Source organism: Ochotona curzoniae, unplaced genomic scaffold, assembly GCF_017591425.1.
Source record: "Ochotona curzoniae isolate NIBS_2020 unplaced genomic scaffold, NIBS_Ocur_1.0 scaffold_1037, whole genome shotgun sequence".
In the NCBI taxonomy this organism is placed as follows: Eukaryota; Metazoa; Chordata; class Mammalia; order Lagomorpha; family Ochotonidae; genus Ochotona; species Ochotona curzoniae.
In genome coordinates, this window is record NW_024467083.1 from 26,911,567 (window position 1) to 26,923,466 (window position 11,900).

The window sequence follows — 11,900 nt, forward strand, 5'->3', positions numbered from 1 at the left end:
CACTGGGACTTGAACTAGAGCATATATGGGATGCTGGTGTCACAGGTAGAGCTTTACTCACTATGCATCAACACTGACCCCTTTCTGTGTATTTGGCATATTACTACACATGGCTGCCCACCCTCACTGCCATCTGACACTCTAGGGCGGATTGCAAAAGTGTAAAAACATGCTGACATCATATTTATTGGAATGATACCTCAAAATTCAGTGTCTCGACTAACTCTTGGCTTAGTGCTTTATGCTGGACTTTCTTTTTTTGAGCATGAACCCAGATTTTGGGAGAATTTCACCTCTGTCTCCTCTCTGCCCTAACAAGGATAATGATAGATCTACTGGGTAAGATTCCTGTGCCTGACCACTTTAATACATGCAAAACAGGTACAAGAGCAGGAGATATGCTCTTCCCTGAGGCACCGGGCCATGTAAGAAGGAGTGGGGCACTGAGTACAGTTCTAAAGATGCCACCAGGCGGGGCCCAGGTTGCCTGGCCCGGGGTTCATGTTCCAACCTGTAAGAACTAAAGAACTGGTCCTCCTCAGTGTAATGGATGGAGTCCTGGATGGCAGACCACAGTGCACATAACGGATATGGTAGCCCATTGGTGCCTGCAGAGGACATTGGTACCAGAGCAGAGAACAGAGCACATGGTCAACTACCCCAGCCAAATGATGACAGCAAATATCTGGGCGAATGGAGACTCTAAGGTCGACTGTGTCAGCCAATGGACATTGGAATGGTTTCCTCATCCATGGATTGGCAAGATTGACAGCATTTCAGAACTATCACATCCACCCAGGCAGAACCCTCGGAGCGTGCACCACATTGGAACCCTGGGCTGATATCAGGTGGCCATTCCCCATCCTTGGGTACTGGGATGATTGGGAGGTTGGATATGGCTTCTCCCTTTATCTTTCTTCTTCCGCTAGAAATGAGAAGAAGAAATAGAGAGTTTGGAAACAATAATCATACCTACCTCTCCCTAATCCTGGACCCTTCCCACCCTGAAATATTATCTAAAACAAAAACAAAAACAGGAAGCTGCTGCCAGGACACCTGCATGCCGTCCTGGAGTGCCTGGGTTTGAGCCTCAGTTCTGCTCTCTATTCTGGTTTCCTGCTCAGTGCACCCTGAGAGGCAGCAGGTCGAGGCTCATGTGCTTGGGTCCCTGTCACCCACACAGGAGACCTGGATTGGCTCTGAGGCAGTTGGGGATGAACCACAGATAAGAGATCTCTCTGTCTCTCTGTGTCTAAAAATAAATAACTAGATAGAAAGAATGGCATGGGTAGGGACACAGCAGCACCCATGACATGGTCCCATGGTGTCTCTCTCCTGCAGGCTGGAGGTAATGGTGGGAGATGCAGCCACATGCTTGGCTTCCCTGAGGCCAGGAAGATGAACAGGATTCTGGATGAGCAGGGGCCAGATGGTGGCACTTTCTTGTTTAGACACGAGGTGAATGTAATAGGATGAGAGGCAGGAACAATGTCAGGTGATTCGTTACCTGGAATGAAAATAGTGAGAAGTCCACTGTGTTTTAGCCACTGTAACTAAATACCCAAAACGAACTAGTTACAAAGGAAAGGGAAGCTTAACTAGCTCAGAGTTTTGGACGCTAACTGTCCAAATGCCAAATGCAGGTTCCTGTGCTGGATGGCAGCGTGTGAGTGCCAGGGGGATCGCATGGTGACCAGGGAAGCCTGAAGAGCGAGTGCTTAGCTCAGGCGATACAGCAGTGCGTCTTGAGACCACCTTCTGGAGGACTTGCCAGCCGGCCCCATCTCCTGGAGCTCCCACCATCTTTCATCATCACCCTAGCAGCCATACTTGTGATACACAGGCCTTTAGGACACACTCAACATCCAACCCATTACATGTGGCGTTCTTCCTCGAGTGCTCAGATGTCCTGTCCATATCACAATGCAGAATGCATTCATTCCATCCCCAGGAGTCCCAAAGTGGCCAAGTTCCAGCCTCGCTCTAAAGTCCAAGTTCAAAGTCTCTGGGATTCAAGGCCAAGTCTCTTAGCTCCACTGCAAAACCAAAAACAAGTGATACAATTCTAAGATATGGTGGTGGGACAGACACTGGATAAATCTTCCTATTTCAAAGATATGGACATTAGAAAGGAGGATGAGGGCCCAGGGCAGTAGCATAGTGGCTGAAATCTTCACCTTGAATGCACCAGGATCCCATATGGGTGCCAGTTATAATCCCAGCAACCCTGCTTCCCATCCAGCTCCCTGCTTGTGGCCTGGGAAAGCAGTAGAGGACAACTTAAAGCCTTGGGATCCTGCACCTGTGTGGAAGACCTGGAAGAGGCTCCTGGCTCCTGGCTCTTGGCTTTGGATCAGAGCAGCTCCAGCTGTTGCAGCCACTTGGGGAATGAATCAACAGATGGAAGATCTTCCTCTCTGTATATCTGGCTTTGCAATAAAAATCTAAAAAAAAAAAAAAAGAAAAAAAGAAAAAAAAAAAAAGGAGGCTGAGCATCCCAAAAAAACCTGAAACTTGTCTGTATTCTCCCTCCAGGCCACATTGTGTCAGGGCTGCCCCGGTTTACAGCTTCATTGGCTGCGGTCCCTGCAGCTGCTGTCTTAGGGCTACATCCAAGACCCATGGCTCTCCATGTTTGGCATGGCATATTGCTGGCCATGTCAACTTCCAGGAAGAGTTCCCCTCTGTGCTCCACCGTCACAGCTCTCGAACCCCATGAAGCCCCATTGTCCGGCTGCACAGCCATGACCCCAGCTTCAGGAAAGAAATCTGTAAGAAGCCTCTTCCCAAACAGACCTGTGCAACCAGAAAAGCTCCAAGACTAGAAAACAAAGACTACTGAGGCACGGACTGGGAATTTATGATCTCTGATCCATTTCATAAACTTGGAGATTCTCATCTGGAGGAAGGATGGCCCTCCAAATGCTTTCACTAACAGATGTTTTCCGTCTTACCCCAGGCCTCCATTGGAGGGCTTGCAGCATCTATGCGGTGCCTGAGTGAGGCATCAACTTCTGAGAGTCCAACTCTAAGTGTGCTCTGACCTGGGCACCCGTGGCCACCGTGAACACATAATGCTCCCGCTGCAGCTGCAGGAAGCACAGCTGGCCAACAGCCCCCTGCTGGGCTCCGATTCTGCATTTTCTGACTTTTCCCATGGTTCTATATTAGCTCAGGAGGAAGAAGTTCTCCAACAAAACACCCTTGGTGAATCCTGAGTACTGTAGAAAATGTCACATTGAGGCTGGCAGTGTGGTGACCATCCCTATGGGCACGGGTTTGTCTTCAACAAAGCCTTAACAGATAACTCAAAACACAAGCATACACCCCTTGAAACACAAACATACACTCCTTGGTCAAAATTCATAATTTTAAAGCATAGCATAATACTAAAAAAAAAAGCAATTTCTACTCAAGGAAAGCTAAAAATTCACAAAGTCATATACAAGGCAAATAACAAAATATTATATTGCGAATTGTGGATGATATTTTGAATTTGACTGAAAGTTTTACAAGTAAGAGATCATAAAGAACAGAAAGCATGAAGTAATAAGTGCTACTGATAATCTCTAAAATGGTAAAAAACAGAACCACAAAAATTGGAAGCTGGGAAATGTAAACAAGGACATTACTATGTTTCAAAGCAAGGTATCTCAAGGGAATTTTCATGGTCCAAAAAACTTTCCAAAATGATAAAAGGAAACCTATGTTTTCAGAAGCTTTTTCTTTCCTTTCTTTTTAAAAACTTTGTTCATTTAAAAGGCACAATTGAGGAGGGAGAGACAAGGAAAGATCTTCCATCCATTGGTTCATTCACCGAATGACTTCAGTGGCTAAGGGCTGGCCAGGCAGAAGCCAGGAGCTTTCCAAATCTCCTGAGTGCAGGGTTCTAAACACTTGGGCCATCCTCTGCTGCTTTCCCAGGCACATCAGCTGGGAGCTGGATCAGAAACGGAGCAGCTGGGATTTGAACCTTGCTCTTAATAGATGAAGGCATCATAGGTAGTGGCTTAACCAGTGCACTACAAACACTAAAATTCAAACCCATAGTCTTTAGTATCTGAGGAATTACCACCCAGTACATTCATAGTTAATTTGTTTATGTTGCTGTTTTTAGGACTAGGTTCTAAGACCTGACATGGTGGTTGTCCTCAATGTGTATAGGCAGATATACATAAAACTCTGAACTATTTGGAGAAAACCCAAAGTCTTTCTTCCTCTGTCATAGCCAGCACAGTTCACCTTTGGTCACCACAGTGGGCGAGGGGCTCTGTCTCCTCACACCATCAGCCAGTTCTCTGCAGGCGCTCCATGTCCTCTCACCCAGTCCCCACACTGTTTGTCCAGAGATGACGCAGTTCCCAGGGACTGAGTGCTGCTTCCCACAGGACTGGCCTCTGTACCAGATGCCTGCTAGGAGCTCCAGCTATGACTCACATTTCTGATCCACTGGTTATCCATTAGGGCCTCCATGACGTCCTCTTTGGATTTGATTAATTTGCTAGAGTGACTCATGCAACTCAGGAAAACTTTACTGATGGTTATCAACTTATCATCTTGTGCGTAAATGATATTACAAAGGAAACATATGAACAGACAGATGGGCAAGGTGTGGGGAGAGCTCTCCACCCTTCCCGGTGTCCCCCCTCTGGAAATGTCCCGTGTCCAGCTCTGTGAGAGCTCCTCTGAACACAGACTTTTTGTGGGGTTGTGAGGAGTGCTTTGCTGCGGTATGGCTCTTGCAATCCATGTGATGATGCTTTGCCAGTGCTATTTCCATTTTGAGCTTATTCTTATGAAACAGGCTATAACTGGGCCAGCTACCTAGCTGACAGTCTCCTTTCACATCTGGCCATTGATCACTGTGTGCTCATATGCAAATGAGAGACTTGTTAGCTGGACTATTTCCCTCCAAAATTGATATCTGGAAACTGAGATGACCTGCCTTCTGGTTTCTTGCTGTGACTGTGACATGGTGTGAATAGGCAGAAATGTTTAGGTCTAACTGAATTTGAGTTTTAGCCAGTCCTGCAAGGTAATGCTCTCTCTTTACCTAACAGTCTAAAACATCCACCTTCCCAGGATACATTTGCATCTAGTTTGAGACAAGAAAAGAGGAGGCACCATGATGACAACATGGATATTAAACTGCACGTAGAGGTACCATAAAGCATCCTGGATGGCTTAGGCAATTGAAGCACCACCCTCTACCTCATAAAAGACTGTTAGAATGGAGGGGGAGCCCTCTTTATGTCCAATCATGGTTGGGGTACTCTCCATTCACTCTCTCTCTCAGCAGCCCCCTGAGCCCATGGTGGGTGTTTCCTCCACGTGGGGTAGCCCACACTCACCTGTGAATGCCTTTTAAATACATCCTATTATCACTTGTACATCTACGTGTGCTTTTAATTAGAATTCCTATCTCTGTTGGCAAGTGGGTAAGAACCTGGATTTAAAAAGAAGTTACTAGACCCATGTCAACTCCACTCTTGGTGAGTATTCACTCTGAAAACACAGCAGCCCCTCTAGAGGCCTTGTGCTGGCAACTGCATTGTTAGCACCCCCCACCCATGTGAACCACATCATCTGACTCTCCACATCATCTGATGATTTCTCCTGTGAATATGCTTTGGTTGGCTAAACTCTTTGGTGTTGAGTTGGTTATTACCAATGTGAGTAATTTTCTTTTACCTATAATTTCATGGATTCCTTTTGCCTATGCTACTTTTCTGTGTGTTACAATAAGTTTTCATTAGGAAGCTCAGACTGTCATTTCATAAAAGATGCAACATAAAATAAAATAAGACCATTTGTCTTGAAAGAAAGATGATCTTGGAAGTTAAATAGTACCCAGGTGTTGGGGCAAGCAGACCACCTGACTGAACAATCCTGAGAGACAGACATCATTTCAGCAAGCAGAGTTGACTCAGTCAGCAGTAACCTACTCAAGCCTCAGCCTCCAGTTGGCCAGCCCCATCCTGAGCCAATCCAGGCAGATTCAATACACTTTATTCAGGTATTTGAAGGATTTCATGAGCTACATGTCAGGAAAAGGGGACTAGGACCAAATAGATATTTCATAATATTATAATAATTGTTTCATGACACAGGCTGACACTGAAAACATGCTTCTACTTATTGAATACAATGCTTTGCCCAACAGCACTAACGGACCTGGATTGCAGAAGTCATCCAACAAGCATTCATTGTCTCTGCTCTGCAGATTGGTCCCTCCTTGGCCGACAAGAGGATGCTGACTGTGTTGCAAGCACCTAGGGGAGTGGTTTACCAGAAACCACCTGAAAGTGGGACTAATCTACCTACTGATAGAAACACTGTACCTTGATGTGGTTCCATATTACACAAAAGAATCACAACTGGGAAGTCATGTGCAGGGACAGGCTCATGGTACAAGCAATCATGCTGCTGCTTGAAACACCCACAGTTCACAACATAGAGCCTGGGTAGTCTCGCCCTTGCTTTTGAGCCAAGTTTCTGCTGATGCAGAAGGTAGTAGGTGATGGCTTATGTACTCAATGTAGTACTGACTCCTGGCTTCAGCCAGGGCCAGCTCAGTCTGTTTATGGTCATTTGGGGAATAGCACAGCTCCACAGGCTATGGTTACAGAGAGAGAGAGAGAGAGAGAGAGAGATGAACTAAGTTTGTGGAGCAAAGCAGGTGTGCAATGTAATCAGTGACATCATTAGCCGGGGATCAATACCTGGGCTTGCGTCTCAGTTTTGTTCCTCATGGCAAAGGAGTACATCCTGCTGATCCCTGAATGCAACAGGTGATGGCTCAAAGACCTGGTCTCGTCCTTCCGTGTGCGAGACCTGGATTGAGTTCTAGGCTCCTAGTTTTGATCTAGCCCTAAAACTGTTATATTTGGGAAGTTAACTAGTAGATGTAAGATAGCTCTCTGGCTCTCTCTCTCTCTTTCTGCTTTACAAATCAATATATTTTTTTTTTAAGAAGAGAGGAGGTCTCACAGCATGAATTTCTCCAACAGATTCTGAAGTAAGATGATTGGCTAAAGAAAATCAGAAAAAGACAATCATTTATTTTAAACTGTAACTCAGTGAATGAATTGGTAAGTGCACAAGCTCTTAGAATATTTGTGTCTACAGCATACCACCCTGAATGTGCCCGATCTCATCTGATCTTAGAAGCTAAATAGGGTCGGGCCTGGTTAGTACTTGGAAGGGAGAATATCTGTATGCAAACGGCTTTAATAAATGTTGGCTACTCTAGTTTTGATTATATGTATCTGAAATGTCACAGCCCTTTGACCCTTCTCACAAGGCAATAGGCCTGAAGTCGTCCCTATGCCTTTTCGTTGCTAGGTAACTTATTTTTAAAATGTTTTTCTTTATTTCTGAGATGCAGGGAGAGGACTGGGTGGGTGGGAGGGGTGGGGGTGGAGAGTCCGTACTGATATCCCCGGCAGCGTTCAGACTCACAGGTTTTGATGAGTCTTCATTTTTGCAGTAAACAACGTAAGTGGAAAATTTGGATTCAACAAGTCCACCGAGGAGGGACCTGTTAATGGCTGAATTTCAACTTGGGTGTCCCAGGGAGCTTAGCCACAGGCTAAAAGGGCAGGCGGTGTGGAGACAGGGAGAGCCCTGGAGGTGCTGTCTGTGGTTCCCCATTTCCGATCCTGGTTTCTGCCTCTCCAAGGCAGGGGACGAACGCCTTTTTCCCCTTTCATACTCGCGCTATCTCTATTCATTTCCTCCACGTGCGCTCAACCGCATCACGCAGTGGACGCACTGGATGCGTTGGCCGCGGCGCGCGCCTACGGGCAAAGTCAGCGGGATCTGCTGCGGGAGCCTGCGTTCCCTCAGCCCAGGCGCCCGCCCTCCACCAGGGTCCATGGAGGTCTGAGCCACAGCGCTTGAGCTGCCCCCCAGCACCGCCTGGCCCGGGAACCGAGGCTGAGTCCCGAGCAGACCATGACTCCAGTCCTGCTGGGCCGAGGCCACTCGTTCCCTGTGCTCGTTCTGGCCATGCTGCTCTTGGACTCCCTGGGTGACAACTTAATCTTTCTCCCCGAATGGAGCTTTGACTCCTATGAAATCACCATCCCGGAGAAGCTGAGCTTCCGAGCGGGGAGGCAAGGTACGACTAGCCCCTTGTCCTACCTCCTGCGGTTAAAAGGCAAGAAGCATGTCCTCCACCTGTGGCCCAAGAAGCTTCTAATTCCGCGACACCTGCGTGTTTTCTCCTTCACCGAAGAGGGCGAGCTTCTAGAGGACCACCCGCATATGCCTAAGGACTGTGTCTATCTGGGCTCAGTGGAAGAGGCAGAGGATTCGGATGCCACCCTCATTACGTGCATGGGGGGTCTCCGAGGCGTACTGAACATCGATGCCAAACAGTACCAAATGGAGCCCCTCAAGGACGCTAACCATTTCGAACACGTCGTCTACCTCCTGAAGAAAGAGCCCTTCGGCAATCAGACCTGTGGCTTGACTGATGATGTGGTTCAACGTGAGATGCGCCACGGCAGAGCTGATGATAAGCTCAGAGATTATTCCAATTCTTACAAGCACCAGAAATATTTGGAGCTGCTCATGGTCTTCGATCAGGGGAGATACAAATTCGTGAACAGCAATCTTTCTCAAGTCGTAAGCGATGCCATTCTTTTGACTGCAATGATGGACACATACTTCCAAGAAATCAGTGTGAGAATAACTCTGAAAGCTCTTGAAGTATGGACAGATTTTAACAAGGTGTATGTCGACTATCCTACTTTATCTGACGTTTTAAGCAGGTTCTTGGTATATAGACAGCACGATCTGTACCCCCGACTTCCTTCTGATTGGACACATCTGTATGTTCACAGGAAGTACAGTGATGCTCTTTCTTGGTCCTGGGGTAAAGTGTGTTCTAAAATTGGCGCTGGATCCATAAGCACCTTTATGGGTGAAAATGTCCTTGGACCTGCCACCTGGACTACTCACGCAGTGGGCCATGCGTTGGGAATGCAACATGATGAAGAATATTGCCAATGCAAGGGTAGGCATAGTTGCATCATGGGCACAGGGCGCACTGGGTTTAGTAACTGTAGTTACATCTTTTATATTAAATTTGTGTCTGTTGGAGCAAATTGTCTAAATAATATCCCAGGACTAAGTTATGTGATTAAGAGATGTGGAAACAAAATTCTGGAAGACCATGAGGAGTGTGATTGTGGCTCAAAGAAGGAATGTAAAAAAGACCGGTGCTGTGAACCCAATTGTAAGCTAAAACATGGTGCCAGCTGTAGCACTGGCCTTTGCTGCCATGCCTGCGAGTTCCGTCCCTCTGGATATGTGTGTAGGCAGGAAGAAAATGAATGTGACCTTGCAGAGTATTGCAACGGGACCTCGGGGTTCTGTCCAAATGACATGTATAAGCAAGATGGAACCCCTTGCAAGTACCATGGCCTTTGTTTCAGAAAGGAGTGCCGGTCCAGATTTATGCAATGCCAGAGCATTTTTGGACCCGATAGCTTGGAGGCTCCTAATCGATGCTATGAAGCAGTTAATGTAGAGGGAAATCAGTATGGTAACTGTGAGATTATAGGAGTGAGTAGCTATAGGAAGTGTGATAAGGAGAATTCAATCTGTGGCAGGCTGCAGTGCATCAATGTGAAAAGCATTCCTGATTTGCCTGAGCACACGACTTTAATTTCCACCTATCTGCAGCGAGACAACCTCATGTGCTGGGGCACAGGGTACCATTTGTCTATGGAACCCCTTGGGATCCCTGATGTGGGTATGATAAATGATGGCACATCTTGTGGGGAGGACAGGGTATGCTATAACAGAACATGCATCAACAGCTCCGCCCTAAAGTCTGACTGTGTGCCTGAGAAGTGCAATGGCCGGGGTGTCTGTAACAATCATAAAAACTGCCACTGCATCTACGGCTGGGCCCCTCCCTTCTGCGAGGAGATGGGTTATGGAGGGAGCGTTGACAGTGGGTCCCCAAGACGGGCCAGAGATGACATGCCTGCATCAGCTGAGACTATGTCTATTATGATGCTGCGCCTGATTTTACTGGGTGCCTCTGTGGTTGCTGTATTTTTCAGGCAAGTGATCATAAAATGGTGTACAGCCAATCCTGAAATGCCAAGAGATTAAAAAACCCAAGGTAAATAAAGTCAGGAAGCCCACAGAAAAAGAAACCAAGTGATCCACAGTCATTTGATAACACAAGCCCAGTTACTTAACAAGCTAGCCCTTTATCCCAAATCACTTCCTTCTCCTGATACCTTTTAGCCCACATTTATATTATGTCAGATCAACAAATAAATGTGATTCTTGCTTTGGAAATAAATCAGTGCCTTTTATTCACCTAGCATGCACATGTCCCTCAGTTTGTGATCAAGTTTTTGGTATACTGAAATGAATGTGCTAAGGGTGTCTTGGAACATACCATTCTGAGTGTGGGAGGATTCAAGGAGATAGCACTGTTGGACAGGGCAGCCTTGTCTCAGAATCCCAGCCAACACAGGTGTGGGCTGCCATTTTCTCTCTGTCTGAACTAGATCAGTGTGAACATCTGTGTATGCAGCCCAGAATGCATGAACAATGCTGACCACACATTTTATGGAAAGAAGGCCTTTGGTACAAAGGATGTCTTGCGATAAGTACTTGCCTTGTTATGGCCTCTCTACAAGGCACTGAAATGCTGCCTCTGTGTGGTCTTTGGCCCAGGGCTTGGGGTGACCTCAGATGGTGTCTGCATCACACCACAATACAGTGTACATGGTGAGAAGGCCATTAGCAAAATTCTGTTTGGGTGTCTGCTTGCACAGGCAGGTCATGAGTGGGTGCTGAAGGACCCCTGCTTTTGGCTTGCCACACTCCAAGCTAGCACACAGGAGAGTCGGGAGTGCCCTTCACCGCCCAGGACGCCATGTTTCAGTTTCCAAATTTACTCTCTTTGCACAGAGCTCTCCGTTGGAGGCAAAGAGGACCCAGTGGCGCCTTCAAAAGAGTCAGTGCCCACCTCTTAGGTGCCATCTCTCCCAGACCTGAGTTCCTTCTGGTCTCGTCCAGCGCTGCATCTTCTGCTGTTCTCTCATCTTGTGCTGTGCTCCTTTTATCCCAGGAAGTGCTGCAGGCTCACTGTACCTCACCCTGCTCCATGCTCCTGAGCCACACAAATAGTGTCTAAACAGGAGGGTGGGGCAGGCAGCAATGGCTCTTTCACCTGATGTTCGGGCTATTTTTTACGCAGAGCAGAAAATCAAGTAAGTCAGATTTTTGTGACAATCACGCTTGTCATGAGTGACTATCACCAGAAGATGAACTGAAAGATCAAGTATGTGAGTTATGGATGATTGTCCCTAACGATGATGGAGATATTGATTGAGAGTTCCCTAGGCACCAGGCAATATACTAACAGCAAAGGTGTACTAAGGTGCATGCTGCTGAAAACAGCTCTGTGAGGCAAGTGTTAATATTTCCTCCTGTTCCAACAGAGAAATTTGAGGTACAATGAGGCTGAGTGTGTATCAAGATTGCACAACTAGGGGCCAGCATTGTGGCATAGCGGCTAGCCATTGCCTGTGATGGGGCATCCCAAATGAATTCCTGCTCAAGTCTCAGCTGCTCCACTTCGAAACCAGCTGCCCACTAATTTGTCTGGAATAGCTGCTGAAGATTCCTGAACTTCTGTGGCCCCTGCCACCCACACGAGGGACTCAATGAAGTTCCTGGCATCTTGGGTGTGGCCCAATTCCAGCCAGATGGAGAGTGAATCTGCAGATGGAAGATCTGTGTGTGTGCATGTGTCTGTGTGTGTGCACGCGCGCGTGTGTGTGTTCCTCTCTGTGCAGTTATGCCTTCTAAATTAATTTTGTTCTTCTTATTATTCAAGTACATTTATCATTTTGCATGATATA

General features: G+C 46.9%; 1 protein-coding gene across 1 annotated transcript; it reads left to right on the plus strand.

Moving 5' to 3' along the window:
• The first annotated feature begins 7,956 nt into the window (after nt 1–7,956).
• ADAM30 (ADAM metallopeptidase domain 30) lies at nt 7,957–10,308 on the plus strand. Its single transcript, XM_040999052.1, has one exon. It carries the CDS (start codon nt 7,957–7,959, stop codon nt 10,129–10,131), a length of 2,175 nt encoding a protein of 724 aa, XP_040854986.1. The 3' UTR covers nt 10,132–10,308.
• Nucleotides 10,309–11,900: the final 1,592 nt, after the last annotated feature.